Genomic DNA, 22,180 nt, shown 5'->3' with positions numbered 1-22,180 from the left:
ATTCAGTACACAGTCCTGTATTTAGAGAGGGGAGTTAAATCGTTAAGACTGACATAAACTAAGTGGTGTATCCGAACTGCGTTCCTTTGAACAGATCTGAGGAGTGTATGCATCAGTTTCCAGCTGGTCACATCCCCGGGAATGTCTTCATTGCTGTGAAGGGCTTATGTACAGTTAGATCCATGAGCTCTGAATTATTCTAGACAGAAGCAGGAGGAAAAAAGAATTGTAAGAAAACTTTGTAAGCACACACAGAAGTTATTTCATTCTTGGGAGGCTTTTCCTGGCTGACCTTATTTGTGGAAAGGTAACCAAGTCAAGCATGGCGAGAGAGATGCTGAAATGCCGTGTTCTCCCAGCTGAATCCATAGGCACAATTTATGTAGTTCTGATCTTCCCTCCCTCCCCAGACCCCTTTTTATTTAGTGTGCACACGGGTCTTTCCGCACCCCTTTATATTGCGTTGGCTGGGGTTGGACAGGCTTAACTTCTATGGGACAGAGGAGTAAGATGAGGTGTCGTCAAACAGAGCAACTGACGTTTGTATGAGCGAAGGTATTCCCAAGAATGGACTGTCTGCTGGCTCTCAGTCCCTCAGGGCTGGCAAAATTTAGAGTGTAATTCAAGTTCCAGGTGACCTCTTCCAGGAGTGAGGGGTACAGAAAACAGTAAGACTTCCTCTCCTGTTCAGTGCAGGGAAAACCTGAAATGTCCCAGGGATTGAGAGGCAGGTTCTGCTCCTGAGGGAGGACTTTGTCTGCCTTTAGCCTAGCTTAGACACTGAGGCACACTGTCTCAGATAGCTTTACAAGGCTGCTTTCGGTTGCTGCATTTCTGTTCCCAGACTGCATGCAGCTTCACAGCACATGGTCTCTCTGTTCAGACTAATAGGACTTTAGGTACTTGACAAAATTGATGGGTTGTTTTTTCCCTTTAAATCGCAGCAAGCACCGTTTTTCATGGACAGCAGTGGGAACTGGCTTCGCTGAAGCCTTCGGACCGCTTAAGCAGTGCAGAAGCAGTGTGCTATGTACAGAATTGAGTAGGGAATGGTACTCACCAGAGCACGGGGAGATGAAAAAGGGAGAATTATTTACATGAGCTTAGCCAAGGTGCTGGGAAAGCCTTCTAACCGACTGCTGTTGATGTCCTGAGGCCTGTGAAAGAAGAGAATAAGACAGTGATGGCATAATTGGGATTGAGATAAATTCTTTTTTTCTGCTATTTTACTGAATTAGGGGGTTGAGAAGACAGCACAGTGATATGCTACTGTGTGTGGTGCGGGCTGGTTCAGGACAGGCTGTTCCTTATCTGCACCCTACTTGCCCACATAAGGGAAGGGCTGGGTTATGGGGTCAGGTAAGAGATTTATTCATTCCCTGAGCGTACCTGAAAGATGATACTTAATCCAATAGCTTCACATCTGGAAGCCAGACAGCAATAAGGACCTTGTCTTACGCCTGTGGTGAGCACATAATGAACTGATTCCCACTTACCTTTCATTCTGCAGAATGGCTCCTAGGAAGTCCCTTAGTACCATCTGTTGGTGGTAGCGGCTGTCCATCAGGATGCTGTCAGACTGGCGCCTTGTCAGAAATTCACGCACGCCTTCTCCCGGGCTGCTCTCGCTGCTTCTGTTATGCAAAGATGAGAAACGTCTTTGTTTCAGAGATGCTTTTTAGTCCCTCGCTCAAAGTTTGGCTCAGGCTGAGCAGCACGGCAATGGAACCGAACCTCCTGGGTCTGAGCCTAGGGCCATTCTGTGTAATTTCAGTAAGAAATTGGTCGGCTGTATTTGTTCCTGTGTTAGAGGAGGGATTGAAGCCAGCTCACATCTGACTAGTTGGTGTTATTTAGTGGCAGTCAGTCATCTATCTAAGCCCCTCTGCTACCACTCGGGTAGCGTTGCCGTTTTCTGTGTTCAAACCATGCCAGGGATAACTCTTTCCTACCAGTGAATGATCACTACAACGATTATTTGCAAATATTATTGCTTGTTGATATTATGGTAGAGCTCTCCGCTGATCTGACCTGTATAGCCTTGGAGGAAGGATTAATTAGGCTGTTTAATTGTCATTAGTGGGATCCGAGATGTAGAGATGCAGGATGGCCTTTGGGATGTGGAACAGCAGAAAAGATTGCTTCTGTTGCAGTGGGAGGCAGCTATTTCTGCTACATGCATGAAAGAAACTGCCCAGTGTAATAAGCAAAACATTGGCCCTAGGACAGCAGACCGCTGTGGCTTACCCAAGCCGCTTGCCAATGATGGTCTGTAAGAATTTGCGGGCGGAAATCTGCCCCAGGAATTTCCGGTAGTTGTCAGTGAATATGGCATCAGCATGGCGCTGCATCCTATGGGGGAAAGACAAGGACAAGGTGTGCTCTCTGAGCTAGCAACGAACCTTCTAGGTGAGAAATGGGTCTTTTGGATGACAAAATACACCAGATGTAGCACTGCTGAGATCAGGGGCAGGGAACCGTAGCAAACACCTCTTGGTATTGGACTGTGTTAGTGTTGGAGGGTAAAAGGATTTGAGGGAACTCAGTCCTGACACGGAGGCAGCAGGCAAAATAAAATGTCTGTTAATCAGTATCCACACTAGAATAAGTAAGGAGAAGTGCCTGCAAACCAAAGGGGGCAGAAAACCAGTGGAAAGGAGGAGGAGAACCACAGGCTGGGAGATGGCAGAGCTGGGGCTGGGACATGCCTGTGCTCTGCAGCAGCACCGTCACCTCCTGGGAGGACTGTGTCTGGGGTGGGGTGGCAAGAGCCTCCAGCAGGCCTCTAGCCTGTGCTTAGACCCAGGCTCCCGAAAATCCACAGGTAAGGGAAGCACAAGCCATTTGGTCCCGCCATTGTAAGGATGAGTCCTCTGCTTCAGACAGAAATAACCATCCTCCATCTTCTGGCAGGGGTGGAAAGGAGAAGCTCTAACAACCATACCGATGGATTCCCAGAGCTCGGTGGAACACTATGTTCCCTGCAGGAGTGCTGGGCATGTGAACCTGCACCTGTGTGTACATCCCTGCTGCTGGGGGACAGCTCTGGACACGGGTGATGGTCAGAGCTGCCACAGCCCCAGCCTTCTGCTCCGGTTGCAGGGCTCGGCTGAGTTCTCCCCCTGGAGCCTGGACTTCGTGGTGCTGGTGGGACTAAGTGACCTGCTGGTCTGCTCCTGGGCTGGGGAAAGATCATAACCGGCATACTCTTGCTGCAGCGGAGATGAGAGGTGAGGTACAAACCTTTTCTCAGCAGGGTCTGTTAACAAACCCTCCTCGTCCTGTTCCTCTGCTGGGGGGTTATGGCTCTGCAATGGGCTGCTGTGCTGTAGCTGGAAGTTCACAGCCTTGCCAGGAACTGGCCCTGGGCTGTACCTGCAAGACAAACACAAGGCATACTCCGAGATGTGCTCAATTGCCAGTCAGAGATCAGTCTTCTTGACCGCTACTCCCTGTTCTCCTGCTTTTTCTTTCTGCTTTTGCCATGCCCATCTCATCAGTAACCCAAATGTTGTCCATCACTCTCTCCAGCTAGAAACTGCCCTGACGTTATTTGGGCAGTGAAAAGATGGTTGATAGAGCTGCCTCAAAACACACTTTCCCCTTGCTGAGCTCCCAGCATCCTTGAGCAAAATTCCCGCAATTCTGGTATTGTTATGCCATGGCTTTGGCACAAGCCTAAAACTTTCTATGAGACACTGCAAATGCAGATTATAGAACCCAATGCTCAGTTTTGTGCTTCCATCGATTTGTAGAGGTGGGAATTAATATTACAACTTATAACAGTCAGCAAGGAAATACTTGAAATATTAATCGGCAGCTGCTAAGTTCATATACTAAAATATCTGCAGTTCTGATTTCAATGTAGGTAGCCTGCAGGCACAAATTTTAATCAGTGATGGAGTTGGAAGTGCTGCCTGCTCTGGAGATTCCCAGATTTCCCTTTATAGGACACAGCATTCAATTCCAAACCCAACGGCTTGGGCTGAAATATTCCATGTCAGGTGCCTGCCTTCTTTGGAAACTGCATCTAGGGTAGCACCGTACCCAAAAAATTAAGACAGGGTAAAGAAATAGGCTTATCAACTCAGGAACAGTTCATCTGGCTTTCAGAAGTGCCAGCAACCTTAATTTGGCACGTGCTTATTTTGCACAAGGTGAGAGATGAGGCAGGGAGTGACAGCATGGCTAAAACACTCAGAGGCTTACCTGAGAGCTGGGTAGAGAGGAGAGGAGATGGAGCATGTGACTAAATGCAGGAACAGGAGCAGGGTGGCCTTATCCAGCATCTTCCACCCTTCGGGGTCACCTGAAACACAGAGCAGGCTGAGTCAGCCGCAGTGGGATGCTCAGGGCCAGGAGGGGAGGCCAAGTGACACCTTTGTGTTCTTGGTCCCCCTGCTCAGTCATTGGCATAAAGAGACTGGAAGCGTGCCTCTGCGTTTATGGTTATGGTGCTTCCCGATGCAGAGATGTCAATGTGGCAAGGTCTTTGCTGGGGCGTGCGGTGGCTGTGTGTGACCCCTCAGGGAGCTGGTGTGTCCCTTGGGTCGGGAGGCGGGGCTGATCAGCAGGGTTTCAGTGTGGGACCCCCTTGTTGACCTGTCCCCCGGCTATGGTTGGATACCTCGCTGGGATAGCCCTGGGGACCACTGCACGGGCTGTAAATACCAGTGTAAGAGCACCTGGATGCTGGAGGGCAGCAAGTAGCAGGGGCTGCTGAAAGAACCTCACTGCCTGCACAGGACCATCCGTGACCGGCCCCTGGCACCTCGCTCTCCCGGGGGCGTGTGTCTGCTCATACGGCTGCACGGCACAGGTCCGTGCGTAACAGCTGAGTGGGCTGCCTTGCTGGCTGTCCAGAGATCGGGGAGAAACAGGGAAATCCAAATAAAATTCCTGGGCAGAGGGGTAATACTGGCCCGGAGGTAACCCTGGCAAACCCATTTATGGAAGGCAACGGTGCTGAGCTTGGTTAGCCAAACAAAACACGAGCTGTTCCTTCAGTTGTTGTGCTTGGGGAGAGGAGGGGCTGGACTGAAATGCATCCTTTTGGGAGAGCTGGATGGCTGCTGTGTGGAATGGAGCCCCTGTGCAGCTTTGAGCACCGGCTTGGGTGGAAGGTGAGATGGACGTGAGCCGTGCCTGCCCGCCCTCCGGCAGACGGCTGCGGAGCTTGGCGTCCTGGGGCTGCCTGAAGTGCTGCGAATGACTCAGGGCTGAGTCGTCTGAGGTCGCACACCCTCGGGAGCTGAATGCCATGTGTTTGTCATTGGAAGCGAGGGACAGTAGGAAGGTATTTCAGTGAAGGCTCTCCCTGAGTTTTGGTTGAAAGCGATTGATCTTTTGCTCAAAAAAGATTCTTTAAGAATGCAGATAAAAATCTTTAAAATATCAAGTTTCCCTGTTCCCTGTCTTATTTTACACAAGAAAAGAGCAGAAAGACGTTTGATCTCCAGAAGAGGAAAAAGAAACTTTAGACATTTTAAAAAAAAAAACACAAACCTTTCATATGTATAATAATACTTTGTTGCAAAGAGCAGTTTTCGAATGGAGAGGGTTTGGTTGGGCTTCTAATTTCCCAAGAGAATTTTTTCCAAGCAGTGGGTTTTACTGACGGTGGTGGCAGGAGGAGGCCCATTCTGATGGGAAACATCAGCAATGAGCTCTGTTTTTCTGCTTGGACATAGCTGCTCACTCTCCTGAAAGTAGACCAAAATATTGAGGGGAAGGCTAATTAAGGACCGGCGCTCATGCAATTGTGTCCAATCTTGATACTGTGGAGTTAATAACAAAATTAGTGGCAGTGTCAGAAGTGCATGGACAGATGTGGGTAAAGATGGCGCACTAAGAAATGGGGTTTCTTATCACAAATTCATTCTCAGCCCGGTCCTTGTTTACAGCTGCTCACACTCCCTGCCGGGGGACCAGCAGCTTCCCCATCTCTTCCCCTTGGAGCAGCACCGATGCTCCTGGCTCCAGCAGAGCTTCTTGTGAGCTCATGGGTGGCATCCCCTGCCTCTGATACCTGCTCTCTTACGGAATCGATCTGGCCCCTCGGAGAACTGAGTAATGCTCAGAAGAAGAAGAGTGACTCTGAGAAAGACTTACAGGACTTCTGGTTTTAGAACAAGTTTCCTGCTTCCCCCCCCCGCTTTTTCATTCGAACTTGAAAAAGCATTCCCCTTTTGTCCCTCCCCACTAAGTATCTCCAAGACAAATCCCAAATCAGGTCTTTCTAGATAGAGGAAATGATCTAAAGCATCTGTCAAGGAGTACCAGGAGACTGTGGCACCAGCATCTATAGGAAGTGCCAACCAGGAGATTTAATCAGTACCGTGAAAGCTGCTATGTGAGATGAGAAATGGAATACCAATGTAAAAGAAAACCTAGCCCAATGTTGTGTGCTTCCTTTTGTCTTCCTAGGGTACAGCCATGATTACCACTGTCCGTATCTGGTTTCTCTTCTTTGAATGCTGGGTTTTTCTCCAGAATCACTTTTTGTCCCTTTGAGATTTATTTTTTTTTATTTTTCTACTATTAGTTTCTTTGCAATACTTTGTTTGTTTCTGGCTTTGCTTTTCTTCCTCTGTCTTGCTTTGCCTTCTCTCCTTTAACTGCAGTCTGCTTCTCATCCCTGCTTTTTGGGTATTTCTGTCTCCCTTTTTTCCCTTGGGAGGGAGTCTGAAATGAAAGTCCTAACCCCTTCCCAGAAGCGTTTGCTATTTCAGAGGAGAAGCCGGGGAACTGAAGTCTCGCCCTGCATACAGGCGCCTTGACAGCTCTGCAAAACCTTGTCACCTTCGAAATTCTCCTGAGGTGAGGGACACCTTACTTTCCATTCTGGCAGTATGTGAAAAAATTATTAATAAATAAATTCCCCTTAAGATGAAGAGCTTTTAGTGCCATTCCAGCAGATAAAGCGTAATAGCTTCGTCCCATCCTGTGCAACGCTAGCAGCGGCATTGTGACGGTGATGTCGGAGAGATGGGGTAACTATCTCTCGCTATTTCTGAAACCTTAGCCTGATCAGTCTTAAAAATACCACGATGTAGATGAAATGAAGCTTTTATTGTGCCTGTTCAAAAATTATAAAGTTCAGACTTTTATACTACGAAATACTACATTAGAAAAGCAGGAATCCTTTTAAGTGCCCTACTCTGCCATGCTGTAGCTGGCTTCGCATTATCTGTAACACACTGTGGCGTTTCTCCTCACACTTTGGTTTGGCTCAAACACAGTTTTATTGACGGGTGAGTAAAACAGCATTCATTTTCCAGGGTAAAAGGAGCTCACATCAGTATAGCAAATGAGGAAAACTGTGCCACAGCTAGTTAAATGTCTAACATTTTTTACAAGGCTTATCTATATTACAATTGTATTGATTTGCATTTATCCTATAGTTCAATTATTATTTCATTCTATAACTTGATACCAAAAAAATCTTGTATGGTACAAAGGATATTGTACCCGTCAAAGCTAATTGCTGATGCCAGCTTTGATTGCATTTCAGTGTAATTTAATTGTCTCAAATTTCCAGTTATCTTGTTAAGTGCCCATAGAGAGACTTGCACTTACCGTTCCCTTAGAAAACAAGCTGTTCCTAGATCGGCTCCTGCTCAGGTGTTTCCTTTCCCTGTTGCAAATACAACTTCTTCTTCTCCTCTAGAGCTGCTGCTGTGAGCCCCGCTGGGTCCGTCCCCTCCACGCAGTGCCTGGGCAGGACCCGGGATGTGCTGAGCAGGGAGGACGCTCTCGGATCTCCCCCCAGCTGTCCTCTGGCTGCCAGGGAGGTGCAGCTCCTCTTTTTATACCTGGGCTCCCTCAGGAGTCCTGTGGGCTCCCACGCGTCAGAGAATCAATTATCCTCCTGAATTTCAGAGGCTGTGTTTAGCATCCTCCTTTTTGTGCGTGCAAGGACGCAGGCAGGGAGGTTGTGGGGAGAGGGTTATGCCTGTAGTCGAAGATCATTTGCATGCTTTGTCTTTATCATTGAAAGAGTGAAAAACAAATAATAACAACGATAATCTGGCAAAGTGAATGACAAATTTGCTTTGCAAGGTAAACTTCTCTTTCCCTTTGCAATTGCAATTTTTTCACTCTACTCCACAATGCGAGAGTTAACCATTAATACTTTCTCACACTGCCTGCTTGGGAGGGTTTATCTTTTTGCTATTTTCTTTTTCTTTGATTATCAGCCTTTTCTTCCTTCTCCTTTGTTACTCACACCTGCTAGTGTTAGCGGGGCAGTTCATGCTTCAGTCCCTCACAAACATCACAGCTTCATATCAAGCACACAAAGCAGCTGGAGATCCCTGCTCCGTTCGTGTGCTCTGGAAAAAGGCGAGTGTCTTCCCTGGGGAGCTGCGTGCGCTGGCAGCTGTTTTCATTCCTGGAATAAGGTTTATAAAAGCCCCATTAAAGAGAACACATAGTCTTGGTGCCAAGAAGACCAGGACAATTCAGATGAGTTAAAAATGAGGTGCCAGCATGAGTTCCACCCGCCAGATTTTTAGTATTGACTTTATAATGCCCAGAATTGATGGGGACCCAGACCTTCCTGTCTCGGAGCTTGCGTGACTCGATGCTGGGAAGAAGTTTCAGCAGGTGACGTGACTCGTATCTGCCTGCTGCCGAATACCTTCACCTTGCACCAGAGTGCTCCTCGCAGCTATCGGTGGCAGAGGTGGATTGTAGGGAAGGACAGTGCATCTGGTGTGCACGTGGGTGACTGCTTGTGCAGGGGGTCAAAGCATTCAGTGCCAGTCTGACTTTCTGCCATTGCCTCTTTGCTTCTTCCCGAGGTGAGAAATCAGCACCGTCATTACGGCTCACTTCTTAGTGAGGCAATATCCTCCTTCTAAACTGGGGGCTCTCGGTAAGCAGTAACCAACCATTTGAAAAGGCTCGAGCAAGCTCAGCGTAGAAAATTACTCTGTGGAGTTAAACAGCAGTCTCTCTGTACCTAGACAGATGTGCACCGACACCTTTGGGCTCTCCCTGCTTTGAGTGCTCTAAGGGCTCTCTTTTTCCTCAGTATCAAATCAGGACCAGGCCGCTTCACAGAGAAATCATGGAAAAGGATTGAACGGACCAAAGCAGGAGCTCGAGCTGGCCCTGAACTGAGCAGCTGACCAGCGCCCTTCTAGTGGAATGGAGAAACAGAACAACGACGTGAAAATAAGCAAGAACTACTGCCTTCCTCCAGTTTTTAAAAACAATGGGACCGGCCTGTTCATGGGGAGAAGGAGCTGCTGTGCAAATTAGGGAGGTATATAGCTTGTATCACCTACTCGTGAACACCAGAGAAGGGCATTTCTGGGTAGCACAGAGCAGGTTTTCCAAAACCCCTGTACCGGTGCGCGCTGTCTCTGCAAACTGGCAAGGGATTTTTGTTTGCTTTTTTGAAACAATCTGTTCGTGTTCTCTCATGTGTGAGGCCGGTTGCACCAATTTTTCAGCATGACTTGTTTTTCTTCCACTGTCTTGGTGCTGCACTGGCTGAACAGATGAATCAGACCATGTCGTTAAACCAGTCGAGAGCCTATGCTATTTCAAGGTCTTATCCTATAGCATGGTTTTGAGCTAATTCTCTACCCACCTGGCCCATTGCCTTACACAGAGCTGCTGCAAGATACTGGGCAATATCTCACAGATCAAGGGGAATCAGTCTATAATTGACTTGTTTATACCTGCCTGCTGCCCAGCTTGGATGAGGAGGGCTGTGATTCGCGTTCGTATCTCAAGTGAGCCGCTTTCAAAGGCGGCTATATAAAGCTCTGTCGTCCTAGGGGTTTCCTTGCGCGGCTGGGGTTGGGTTCCTGTCATGCACAGCTGGACCCAGCAAGACTCACGCAACAACAAGCTCTCTTTATGATTTCAGATTAATTGTGGGAGGCAGCAGAAATTTCTAAAAATCCTCCAGGCCCTGTTGGGTATATACGGCTCAGGAGTTCTGAAATAGCATAAAGAGAGCAGCTTTTCTGTCCCCAGGATTTCCTGTCCCAGCTTTAGTCAAAACCTTCGTATCTTCCCAGGACCCAGAAAGGTCATTTGTAGAGTTCCACTGCCAGACTCCTTGAGCTCTCCCTCTGGCTAGTGAGGCTACTTCTGCTGTAGCAGAAATGGCCTAGATCCCCACTGCTGCCAGCAGTTCAGCCTCGGCTCGACTCCCACAGTGGGTGCTCTGGCTGCTAACGTCTCTGGGTGAAGATGCTACAGACTGTGATAGGATCCAGTTTGCTTGGAGCCAGTTTTTACCAGTGTTGCAGTGTGTATTTGAGCTGGCAACTATGGTCTTTGTTCTCAGGGTCACTTTTTCAGTGGAGTAGTCATGCAGGTAGAGCTGGTACCCCCTGCATGCGCAGGAGGGTGGCTCTGGCTGCAGTTCTGCACTCCTCACAGCCCGAGAGCTGCTCTGTGCGTGTCAGTGGCATTCAAAGTCTAAATGAACTAGTTGAGTGACAGCATTCCTCATGGGAACTTCATTTTAGGGGTAGTATCAGTAATAATTTGGCATGACAGATGACAGACTTGTTTAGCAAAATGGGGTTTTCTCTTTAGAATATCCCTTGATTTGTCCCTAGAACCTTCCAGGTTTCTCCCCACCTCTCCTTCCTGCCACAGCTAGTGTTGTCAGCATCCACTGGCTCCCAAAACAGAGGTATGTAACACCCAAATTACCCCCCACAGACTGTCACTTCAGGTTAGCAGTGCACGGTGGGTAACTGTCGGTTTGCCCTCTAAACCCAAGCCCACACCAGTGCAAGCTCGATGGAGCCTACGGCCAGGTCAAAGCTGCCACAGGTACCTTTCGCAGCTGGAACTGCTGGATTTCAGAGTCACATCCATGCAGACCCGACCTCCCTAGGGTCCTTGGGTGAACATATGCTGGATAGTTTTATTTCCATGCCAGTCCTTCACTGACAAAGGACACAATGTTAGGATCCTGCAGCAATTTCCCAGATATTGATTTCCTCTTAGCTTTACCTCCTCCAGTCTCCATGCCGTGCTTAAAAAATTGCCCCTGTCTATTCCAGGTGCGTAACATACAGCTTCGGATAAGCTGAGCAGCATGTGAAATGGTCCTGCTCACCTTGTGAGGTTGAAACTAATGACAGTAAGATGTATCTCATCAAATGGCAAAAAACCCCATCCCATACTCTCAGCTATTAAAAGCTTTTCTGCACTTCTCCAAAACAGCACAGACAGTGGCTGTTGGTCCCCAGCTTTTCCAATCCCCACCACTCCTGAGAGAGCCCCGCACAACTGTTGTCTGGTTTTCTTTTACTTGCGAGATGTGGTGGGGACTAACTTATTGCAATTGCCCTAATTGTAAATGAAACCAAACTGCCTATGATTAGAAGTTACATTTTTTGCCTAGGTTTGCCATTTTAGAGGTAGGATGGGACAGATTTTGGTTCAAATGTCTTATCGCAAGTGGCAGAACTAAGGCAAATTATAAATAAATTGATCATCAATCATTTAATTACATTGTCCATTATTGGTGCATACACAGTAACTTTCATTCCTAAGTTCTTTGCAAAACTGCAGTCATTTCTGTGGAAGGCAAGCAAACAAAAATGAGATGAGAAAGACAAGATTTGGCCAGTGTCGCCAGTTTCTTCTACGGAGAAGCAGAGGACTCAAAACTTAAACCCAGCAGGTGCGGTGAGACTTGCCATTAGAAAATATATGAGACTTGGTTTCTCCACCTTGGAAGGTTAAAGTGCTGGCGTTTGGATCTTCAGATCCTCCATACTCAGTCCTTTGAACATCAGTGGATTTCTCAGGGAGAATTTTCCCTTGAGGAATTCAGATGGGTAGGAAGCTGAATACAAACATTTATCAAAATAATCTCAAGGAATGAAGTCCCTCTGGATGAGAGCACAATTTGCACTATGAGCCTGAAACAAGGGATCGGATTAAAAATAGACACAATAAATCAGTAATTCAAAATGTGCAAGAAGTGCTATCAGAAAGGACTGTCTCACACTGCTAAAAGCCTGCTTGAAAAGCCTACTTAATCTTCAAACATTAACGTATCACTGAGACTACAATAGAACAAATGGCACCAGCCTGCGAGATGTGTATCTGTCAGGAGGCCTGATGAGCTCTGCGGGTGAGATCCACTTATAGAGCCTGTACCTGTCTGGCTCTGTTTATTTCCTAGCAGAGCTGCTGGAGCGTTTCAGCATCGCCCAAGTGAACTGCCAAGAGTTTCAGCCAGATGTCAGCATGTTACACTCAGCTGCAGGCTTGAGAGTTACTGGTTCCTGAATTTCTGGCTCTCTAAATACCATCTCCTTCCTCTTCCAACCCCAGCAGACAGAGCTCAGATGCCAGCAGTGAATCTCAGTAATTAAGGAGTTTATTTTTGGTCTTACCACTCTCATTTCAGTTTGGATAGGAGCCTTCACTAGGAGGTTACACAGCACATTACAGCCAGAATCAATGAAGAGAGCTTCAGTCATAACCCTGCCACCGACTCGTGGCAAAGAGGCTCACGAGGTCCTTCGCCTGCTGATTCTTGGGTGCTGGTGCCCCACTTGAGGACACTACTCCCAATTTTTGGAAGCACTGAGACTTTCGTACTCTGGGATGGAGTAGGCAGTGTAGGAAAGGGTCTGCAAACACCCACCCTCTGCACAGAGAGCTCTAGTGACTACCCCAACAAATCCCCATCCCTTCAGGGCAGGCTGGGTGTTGGTCTACGTGTTTTCTGTGTTTGGTTTCCCATCAGAATCCAAACGCTGCCCTTACTGCTCACCTTGGGAAAGTGCTTTGAAGGCTTCTCAAAAAAACAGAATTTGAGTGAGATGTTTTACTGGTGTCAAGAAAGTAAAATGTAGTTTATGGAGAGGGAGTGGAGAGGGCCACATTTCCAGTAAGGACTGAAAAATTAAAGCAGTTGTTGCTAATTTTTTCCCAGCTGAATAACGATAGGCAACCTGAGGATGAGAAGACCTTGGTGCACCAGGATGTGGTACACGTGCAATGAATGATAATAAATAGATCTCACTGCAAAGACATGAAGGAAATACTGCAATGCAAACCAAAGAAGAAATGTAGAAAGAACTAAAAAAGCTAAGGATGATTTGGTTTTGGTTTTGGAGAAAGGCTTCATGCCTGAGCTCTGTCTCTGCTTGGAACTGGGTGCTGACAAAATTGCCATTTCCGCTTGTTGAATCAATTTTAGCTTTGAAACCCACTTAACATCTCGTAGGCTTTGGAACAAAAATCTTCCCCTTTTTAATAAATAGCTCCCTTTTTCATCATTTCACAATCATGTGAAGTGCATGGGTCAGTGTGGTGCTGGCCGAAGGCAGGCAGCCAACGCGGGCTAATGGCACCACCTGCTTGCGGTTCAAAGGCGGAGTGTCTCCTCGGCAGAGCCTGACTTTGCTCTCAAAGTGACTGAAACTCTCCGGGGGACACGGACGGACTGGCAGTCCCCCCCCGCCTATATCTATCTAGAAGACGCAGTGCCATTTCTGTTGGGGGAGAGGAGGAGAAAGGAAGAAAACATACAGAATTGGTGCAACCTAAGTGTATGTTTTCCCCTCTGCCTGCAAACTTTCAATCTGTGAGGATCAGAGCCCATGGGAAGGTGTGTGTGGACAGCAGCCCCGCCAAATTCAGTGTACTGGCTGTGCTGGGAAGAATTTAATCTGGCTGCTTAATCCATACTGATAGGATCTCTCCCAACATTCACAGAATTATTTCTCCCTCCTCAGTGCTTTTGCATCCTAAAGACTCTGGGAACTGAAAGGGCAGAATTTACTGCCTTTCCTGAGCTCTGGATTTATTCCTTGGCCAGTATAGCCGCTCACCAGGGGCAGGGGAAGCTCTGGTAATTATTTGAGAGTCCTTTTTTTCTTAGGATTTTTATGCTAGAAGAATTTCTTTGTACAAGTGTCTCTGGCCTCTGCAACTCACAGCCATACACATTCTCCAGTTGTCTGTAAAGTCTTCTGCAGTAAAAAAGATGAAAGGTTTTTAATCCAATTGCTCAAAACCTTTGAAATTGTTTTCGTTAATACCCATTTAATTCAAATGCTTGGTAACAGCCTAGAAAATCCTTTTATTACAAATGCCATACCTTAGTCCCTCAGTAGATAAGTAACCGATTAGGTTTTCCCCAAAGTATTTAGGTTCTCCGATAATAAAGCTCTGCACCAAAACTAACCTGGTGCTACTGATATTTTAGGGTTAGGAAAAGGGCAAAACAAATTGGATTCTTTAAATACCACAAAGGAGCAAAACAGAGTGCAAGCCATTTTTTCCCTTTGTGGGTCATCTTATCAAGACATCTCCATTTCAGAGTTGGATACTGAACCAGGACATTAAAAATTAAAAAAAAAAAAAAATACCCCCAGCAAGAGCAAAGCCAGAAGCTCACGTTTTAATTGTTGCTGCCAGAGCACTTCAAGGGAGCAGATCAAAACCTCGTGGATAAAGAGAAGCCCGCTAGGACTGAAAGGCCACACTATCGATGGCAGGGATTAAAATGTTTGCACTGATTTCAGGATGAGAACAATAACTCCGAGGCATAAAGGCCCGGGGTGCTTCGCTGCCAGAGGGGCCTCCCCGGGCCTGGCTGTGGGGACCCACCGGGGGGTCGGCACCCACAGGCGCCCACAGACGGGGCGGGGCCCGCGGCAGCGTGAAGTCGAGCGGCCCCAGGAGCCTTTCGGTAGGAACCCGGCCCCCGCAGGCCCCCGGACCCTCCGCAGGCCGCCCTTAGCAACGCGGCGCCCCGGGCCGTTGCTAGGGATGGGGCGGGGTGCACTTCCGGCCAGGAGGAACCGCTTCCGGGGCGGCGAGGCCTGGCGGAGAGGGGCGGTGAGCGGGATGGGCGGCCGAGAGGGGGAGGCTGGGGTGCTCCCGGGCGGTCGGGGGCTGCAGGAGGGGTCTGGTGGAAAGGTTTCCTGGAGAGGTCTCCTTTGGGAGGGGCGGAGCGGGGGGTTCAGCCGGCGGCGGGAGAGCCCTGGTTGCAGGGCAACCTGGCTGGCGCCGTGGCGGCCCGCTCCGCCTGCCGCAGTCAGGGCTGGCCGCCTCTGCTGGCAGCAATGAACGGCACAGAGCCGCTCTCTCGAGAAGGGGGGAGGAATTCGGGGTATCCCCTGCTCTGAGGCTGCTTAGCTGCTGGTCCTTGCAGCCTCCGGCCTGCCAAACCCGGAGACGGGTAATCCTGAAATCTGTATAGTCTGTAATATAGATATATATATATATATGTATAAAATAGTCTGTAATCCTACAGACGAGCTCCTCGGCCTCACTGACGGTCGGTTGTGTTGTCAGCGGTGCCAGGCACGGGCAAATCCCCCTGAAGCCACTATGAATTGGCCATTCGCCATCCCAACACCTACTAAATCATTTCAGAAATCCAGCACCAGCTTTTCTTTTGCCTCATCCTTTGTCAGAAGCTTTCATGTTCTGTACGAATACTGTTGCTGTTTTATTTCCACCCCAAGGAAAAGCTAATATATGTTACTGGAAGTGCTCCTGTGGCTTTGTTCTGTGCTAATGATACAGTGCTAGGTCTTGAAGATGCCTGCTGGGAAACACAGGACAGCAAAAAGAAAGCTTTGAGTCTGTCCTAGCTTATTGAGGTGGCTAGTTTATGGCCCTGATCCTGAAAACATATGGTTATTGATCACAGGGCCCGATCCTGCACCCAGGGGGACAGCTGCATCATCTTCCAGTGGTGGCACTGAGCAAAAGCATGAGCCTGCAGCCCTGAGCAGCCCCTTGCTCATTCTGTGATACAGCTCTGGCTTTGCTACAGGACCAAGTCCTTTTGTGTGGGGGTAGCTAGCTTGCTGTAAAACCCTAATAGAGTCAAGACCGTATTCTAAACAGATAGTCAAAATCAATTCCTGTAGTGCAGTGCAACTGTTTGTGACCTATTTCTGGTGTTACGTTCCAGTGAGATGGCTGGGCTTGTGGGGAGAGGTGGTAGCTGCTGTTAGACCAAACGAGTAAGCTGGAGGGGAAAAGCTTCCTCTCAGGGTCTGTAATAGGAGTATGGATCTTTAGATGCAATTTAAGAACAATTACTTTCAGTGTAGACATGTTAATAGGTGAGGCGGTCTGAGGAAAAAGGTGGTTGATAACCTGTGGGGAAGAAGAGCTGTTATCCAAGGAAGAGGTGGTAAAACTGTTCACTTCTTGGGAGCAGGGAGGAAGACTTCATTATCATCCAGGGACCTGCTGGATTAGCTGCAAGACACAGTGTAAGGAGGTGGTGCTCTCGGTGAGAAAACTCACTTTGCAAGTTTTGCATTCAGTGCGGAAGGTGATGTGCCCGACACTGAGCCCGGATTCCCCAGTGTTCAACTGGGGGATAATTTGCCTAAGGTTCAGCCTCCGTGCGTGTGCAGGTTCGGACCTTGTGTTAACCACAGGAATTTTTTTCAAAACGGGGAAGTATTTTGTTAGTATTAGTTCAGCTCCACTGATATCAGGGCAACTAATGGTCCAAATGTGAGTTGCGTGCTGGGGCTTCTGTGCAAGCACGGACACTCTACTGTGACTAGTTGGAGTATGCTGTCAGGTTTTCTCTGAGCATATTTCATGGGGTAGTGCTTAAAATGGTAGTGGCAGCTGCTACGAGCCTGCCAGAGAGCTCCTGATGCTGGTCATGTCACCTGGGATTTGGTAGAGAATTGCTAATACCCTCAAGGGGAGGTGGAATAGAAAAGGGGAAAAGCGGGGAGACTCGTGGAAGATGAGGACGGAGATTTCTTGTTTTCATTGTATCAGTTTCTTTTTATGGTTTATTTTTTTGCGTTGTGTTTCAGGTGTATGAATCAGGATTATCAGTGGGAGCTTGTCCTGAGAAAACTCTGGGTGAGTAATAAAGCAACATCACTTCCTGCTCTGTTTGAGGAAGGGGGTGGGCAAGAATAGCATTTTCAAAACATATCCCAGTAAATAAAGTTGAGATAAAACGCAGCTCAGGGGTGAAGTTTCCCATGATTCTGTTTCTTGCTTAGGAACTGCTGCCTTAGACATAATTATATGTATTCACACCCTATCCCAGACGAATGCTTATCTGATCTGCCCTTCTGAATCACCAGTAACAGGGATTCCACAGTCTCTCTATTCCAATAGCTGCCTTAGTGGATTGGGGAAGAGGACGTTTTAGAAGTTAAAAGCAGTTAGGGATGAGCCACTTTTATGCGTGCTTTGTTGACACCATTGCATGTCCAGTGCAGCCTTTGGGTCTGCGTTGGGACTTGCTGAGCCTGAGTGGCCCAGCGTGTATTCTGGCTTCATGTACAGGTCCCATGCAGCCCTTGCTTATTGAATTTTCATCAGAATTTGAAAAATGTTCTTTCACTGAAATACAGACCCGGAAGGGACCACAAGAGGTCACTTATTCATATCTCCTGATCCAAAGACAGGATTATATGTATTCACACCCCGTCCCAGACGAATGCTTATCTGATCTGCTCTTCTGAATCACCAGTAACAGGGATTCCACAGTCTCTCTATTCCAATGGCTGGCGGTCTGTGCAGTTGGGAGTTTTTTTTCTTTTCTTTTAAAATTCAAAATAAGATCCCATACTTCAGCTGAATTAAAACAAAATACTTATTTCTTGTAATTTATACACCACTCCTTTTAGTATGTCCCCAAATGACATTTGCCTCCTATGCAACAGCATTGAGTTGTTGATTGATTGTCAAATTTATCAACTATAACTTTACTTAAATTATACTCCAAGTTTACCATCTTTCTGAACTGGGTCACATCTGCAGGTTGTAGAGATCTCCTCCTAGCCTGAGAAATACAGAGCCAGCTTTGGAGATAATTTCTAGGAAGCAGATTACTACTATTCTACTGAAACGTGCACGCAGCACAATCTCACACCCAAGCTTTAGTTAGTTTAGTCTTTAGAGAATTATAAGTATCTAAGTAATGCTGATTCAATAAGTGCACACTGGGATCATACAGGTCAGGAAAACTGAGTAAGACGCTAATCACAACTGAGTTCTGATCACATCTCAGACTAATTGAATTTCCCTTTTGGGACTTTGTGTGGCGTACTCCAGCAATTCTGGCAGGAGGGTTCTCCGTTACTGTAGAAAGCCATTAGTCATTCATAGAATGAATTGACAACTCCATTAGCAAAAGATAAAGGAAGGAAGACAGGATGGTCTCGTAGCTGAGAAACTAGCTTGGGACCCAGGAGATCAATATTTAACTCTACCACAAACTACCTATGTGACCGTCGCAAGGTATATAGGGCTTAGTGTAACAGGCCACTAAAGCCATGCTTAAGTTTAAACACATAACTCATTCCTCTGTCTTCAATAGATCTGCCTTCTGTGTGGTTTATTTAAGTAGTAGTTGGTTTTCTACATCGTCTGAAACAACAAGGCTGTGACCACATATACAAGGTAAGTAAAAGTGAATAATAGTTGCCTTGCATGCATGATCAACTTCAGGGAGAAGTATATTCTTGTTTATTAAGCTTTTCCGTTATTGTTTCATTAATATCGTTCCTATTTTTGTTTGTCTTGCCTTCACCTGCAAATGGACTAATACTGGCATTTGAGGAATATTTGCTTAGGCAGGTGGTAAAAGACAAGCATCTAAACAAAATGCAAGTTTCATTTCACTCTTTGTTATTGGGTCTGTAGATCAAGGGTGTCTTAAAAAAACTGCACGAGGTAGTTTGTAATTTTTTGGTAATAGAAAGTGAATACCGGAAAGTATGATGCAAAAATAATTGCTCTCTTTTTTTCCCCCCTTATAGTAACCAGTCTTCTTGAGAGGATTAGAGGAGAAGGGTGCACTCACAATGGCTGCTGAGTTGGATTTCTCCCCGCCTGAAATCCCTGAGCCCACGTTCATGGAGAATGTGTTACGCTACGGACTCTTCTTTGGAGCCATTTTCCAGCTTATCTGTGTGCTAGCCATAATCCTGCCAGTTTCAAAGTCCCATAAGACAGTAAGTAGTGTTCTTTAATATTGACATAGATGGGCAGAGTCAGAGAAAATACAGTGGGAGGGAACTTTGAGTGGAGACACAGTGGTCGGCCCCTGGGATTGGTGACGGCTTCATTGTCATTCTCTTTCCTTCCTTCTAGCTTTCCCACCTCCAGCTTTCGTCTTGTGATTTACCCCCAGATTAGAAAGTCAGGAACAAATACCTGAGCCAAGGTCTCTTTGAATGTCAGTGAAAAAAGTGACCTGAAGCACTGGCAAGGTGTGTGAAATGTACATGCTGTTCCTGCCTGCACATGAGAAGGCTTTAGTCCCAACCCATATTGTCATCCTTCTGCTGATTTGCTTTATGAATTGCCAGGCAGGGTGTCCCCTTTGCAGAACCTGCCTTTCAGGGAATGACTCTGGCCTCTAGTTTGTGTGGTACTTTGGCAACAAGATACGGGTGGCATTTCTAGTATATTCTAACGTGAGAAAGGCAGTTGTCAGTCCTGACATCAAATCCTGCGCTGGAAAATGGGAGGGTGCTTTGGTGCAGTTAATACAGAAGGTTGAAGTGAAACATTGAGGTGAGCTACAGGACTCCAATTCCTCTAGACCGGCCACAGTGGGATGACCTGCGTCTACCTGTTTTTTATGATAAAAGAGCTCCATGTTCTTGGTAGTGTCTGCGGTACCGGGGACAGATATTTCAGTGTTGGTGATCAGGCTGCAAGTTTGGTCGTTTGATACAGATTTTGTCTAAATGTGTATGGTGTATTTTCAGTAAGAACTCAGCATGGGAACTTCTGTTTTCAGGCTACCTTTATTGCCATGTTTTCTCCCTCTTGTGCAGAGGAAGCATGGAAATTTTCAGCCTCTCTGGTGAAGGAATGCCTGAGGGTGAGAGATACAGTGTGAAGGGTACAGTTCATGACCCAACTCTTTCACCTTTAAGTGGCAGTGTGATGTGAAGTTGTGTTGATGTACTGGATAAGTGACACTGCCCCAGCATGGGTGCGTAGCTGTAGCTCCCAGCAGGTAGATGAAGCAGGTAGCCGCTGGTCACGATGCAGTGGCATCACAAATCTTGCACTGTTATACAGCCACCAGCACCACTCTGTCAGAGTCCATGGTTTCCCCTGATAAATTTTTTGAGTAGCCTGATTTCTTGAAAGCTGAAAAGAGTGAGAGCTTTAGTTTCAAGTGGGAAACTGAAGACCAGGCCCCCAATTAAAATGATAAAACTCAAGGACCTGTTACTGTTTAAGTTTGCAAGCATGCTTTGATGTTTGCATGCTCTACTTTTTATTTTCTCCATATGTATACTGTCCTCTTGATTTACTGTCCATATGACTAACTTACTAGACTGTAAACACCGGAGGCTACTCCTCCAGATCTTGAGAATGATGCTTGAGTCTGGGTAGGATATTGAAGAGCTTCTCTGTCTTGGAGGCTTCAGGCTTTGAAGTCTACCTTGGTTTGAACATTAGAAGGCAGCAGTGTTCACTTTACAGCAGCAGCACACTGCATCCCTGAGTAATAACTGCATGTTGCTCCATTTCTCCAGAGCCTGCCAGCTCCCCATGCGCCGATTACAGCCTTTGGAAAGCCAGCCAAGTCTCCTTCCTTGGAAAGCCACACAGATGTGAACTGTAATAGCCCAGTAACTTGAGAGACATTTGAACCAAGCTCCTTGATTAAAAGGATGCTGTCAGATGCTCGCCTCCCCCTCCATTATCTGGAGCGCTGTCTTGGAAGCTTGAAACTAGCATGTCTTGCTCAGCCGTTTTTTGTGTGTCCTTTTCCAGTTGGCACGCTCTAACTGATAGAAACCAAGATGCTAAAGCAATATTTATACTCAAATGCATTTAATGAAAGGAGGCAATCTGCATGTGTGTGCTTTCTCAGATGAGACTGGCGCTGTTCCCTTGTGTTTTTACAAGATAACTAGACTTTATTTCCCATGGCTGAAATATTATCTGTCATCTCCCCTAAAGGAAACAAGCAGGATACCTAAGCATTCCTTGTTAGTCCAGGTGAAGAAAACTTTGCTTGCAGTTCCCTTCCTGGATTTTGGGCTTGGTTTAGGGGCTCTGAACTTTACATTCTTACTACTGTTTTGGGGAATTTTTTTTTGTCTTGCACATGATAATGATTAACATTTGGCAGGAATACCTGCTGAATGTTTCAGCGCACACTGGTTATTATATGGTATCTTCTCCTTTTTCTAATTTCAATAGTTTTCATTTAGTGTTCATTTTCTTCTTGCCTTTAAAGTTGGTTTTGTTTTTCTTCTCCAAAGCCTGTTTTAGGCACTTAAGTTTTTAACGGCTTCTCTGGTAACAAGCTGTTTCTGTGCATAAACTCACACTCATCAAAAAGCACATGCGGAAGAAGCAGAGATGGTGCTGCTCAAGTCTCATTAAATGTGGACTCAGTTTGATATAAATGTGTTCCAACAGAGATACCCAGCATTTGCTTCCTTTGGCTTCTACTCAGATTCCCAAAGTGATCTGTCAGCAAATTGTAAAAAAAAAAGTTACTGACTGTTTCTTAATTGATTCTTGTAGGACTCGGACAGTTTTGAGCCTAAGAATTCAGAGACAGTGAAGAAGCCAAAGGCAACTGCTCCACAGATCAGCAAGAAACCCAAGAAGGAAACCAAAAAGAAACGATAAAGCCATGACTGATGAGCCTCAAAAGACAAAATAATCAGCTATAATCACGCTTCCTCGGAGATGACATCAAAGGCAGCTAACTATATTAAATGGTTTTCTGGCATTGCCATGCTTTACCTTTTGGGGACAAGGGAGAAGGTACTTACGAGAGCGGAGGGGACAGGGTTCTGCAATAGATTTCTTACAAGCAAAGAGGACTTTACATATCCAGGACTTTGTTTGACATGGTTAATGTGTCAGTCACCATTAAAGTGACTTCTGTCATTTCTCATGGGTAGAGAGGCCTGTTTTAGCTCCTCCATGCTGGCTAGGCATTGTTGTAAAGTCCCTGTGGAAGGTGGAGCATGGATTTGCTACTTTGGATACCGGTTTGTGTTGTACTTTTTGAAGGCAGAGGGATTAAATGCATCAAGGATACCACACTACACAGCTTTGTATTCATCTCTGTTGTCATCTAGTCTGAAATACATAGCTGCATTTTATGGCTTAATAATAATGTCTTTGTCATATTCTTTAATTCTTTAGGTAATAACTCATCAGATTCCAGACTGCTGTAGATGAA

At 46.6% G+C, this 22,180-nt stretch overlaps 2 protein-coding genes across 6 annotated transcripts; one reads left to right on the top strand and one right to left on the bottom strand.

Annotated features, from left to right (window-relative positions):
- Positions 1–1,093: 1,093 nt before the first annotated feature.
- On the bottom strand, positions 1,094–8,825 carry GHRH (growth hormone releasing hormone). The gene is given in 8 exon segments (XM_054218731.1): positions 1,094–1,157; positions 1,497–1,634; positions 2,248–2,352; positions 3,244–3,375; positions 4,210–4,309; positions 7,579–7,693; positions 7,734–7,804; positions 8,786–8,825. Coding segments are annotated over 8 exon segments (765 nt in total).
- A 5,959-nt stretch (positions 8,826–14,784) lies between these two features.
- Positions 14,785–22,100, top strand: MANBAL (mannosidase beta like). 5 transcript variants are annotated; one of them, XM_054218644.1, is made up of 5 exons: positions 14,785–14,844; positions 16,806–16,854; positions 18,326–18,408; positions 18,768–18,962; positions 21,511–22,100. In XM_054218644.1, the coding sequence occupies exons 4-5, from the start codon at positions 18,813–18,815 to the stop codon at positions 21,616–21,618; spliced, it is 258 nt and encodes an 85-aa protein (XP_054074619.1). In that variant the 5' UTR covers positions 14,785–14,844; positions 16,806–16,854; positions 18,326–18,408; positions 18,768–18,812; the 3' UTR covers positions 21,619–22,100. The 5 variants fall into 5 exon arrangements, with proteins under 5 accessions (XP_054074619.1, XP_054074622.1, XP_054074623.1 ...); XM_054218645.1 differs by lacking the exon at positions 14,785–14,844 and adding an exon at positions 15,237–16,238; XM_054218646.1 differs by lacking the exon at positions 14,785–14,844 and adding an exon at positions 15,237–16,258.
- The last annotated feature ends 80 nt before the right edge of the window (positions 22,101–22,180 follow it).

The sequence above is a fragment of the Rissa tridactyla genome, chromosome 12, assembly GCF_028500815.1.
Source record: "Rissa tridactyla isolate bRisTri1 chromosome 12, bRisTri1.patW.cur.20221130, whole genome shotgun sequence".
NCBI lineage: Eukaryota > Metazoa > Chordata > Aves > Charadriiformes > Laridae > Rissa > Rissa tridactyla.
The sequence above is the reverse complement of the archived record's forward strand: the minus strand, read 5'-3'. Positions and strand labels throughout refer to the sequence as shown.

Coding starts and splice junctions, on each gene's coding strand:
- MANBAL (XM_054218644.1), top strand. CDS start 18,813: ATGGCTGCTGAGTTGGATTTCTCCCCGCCTGAAATCCCTGAGCCCACG. Junction 18,963..21,510: donor TTTCAAAGTCCCATAAGACA/GTAAGTAGTGTT, acceptor TGATTCTTGTAG/GACTCGGACAGTTTTGAGCC.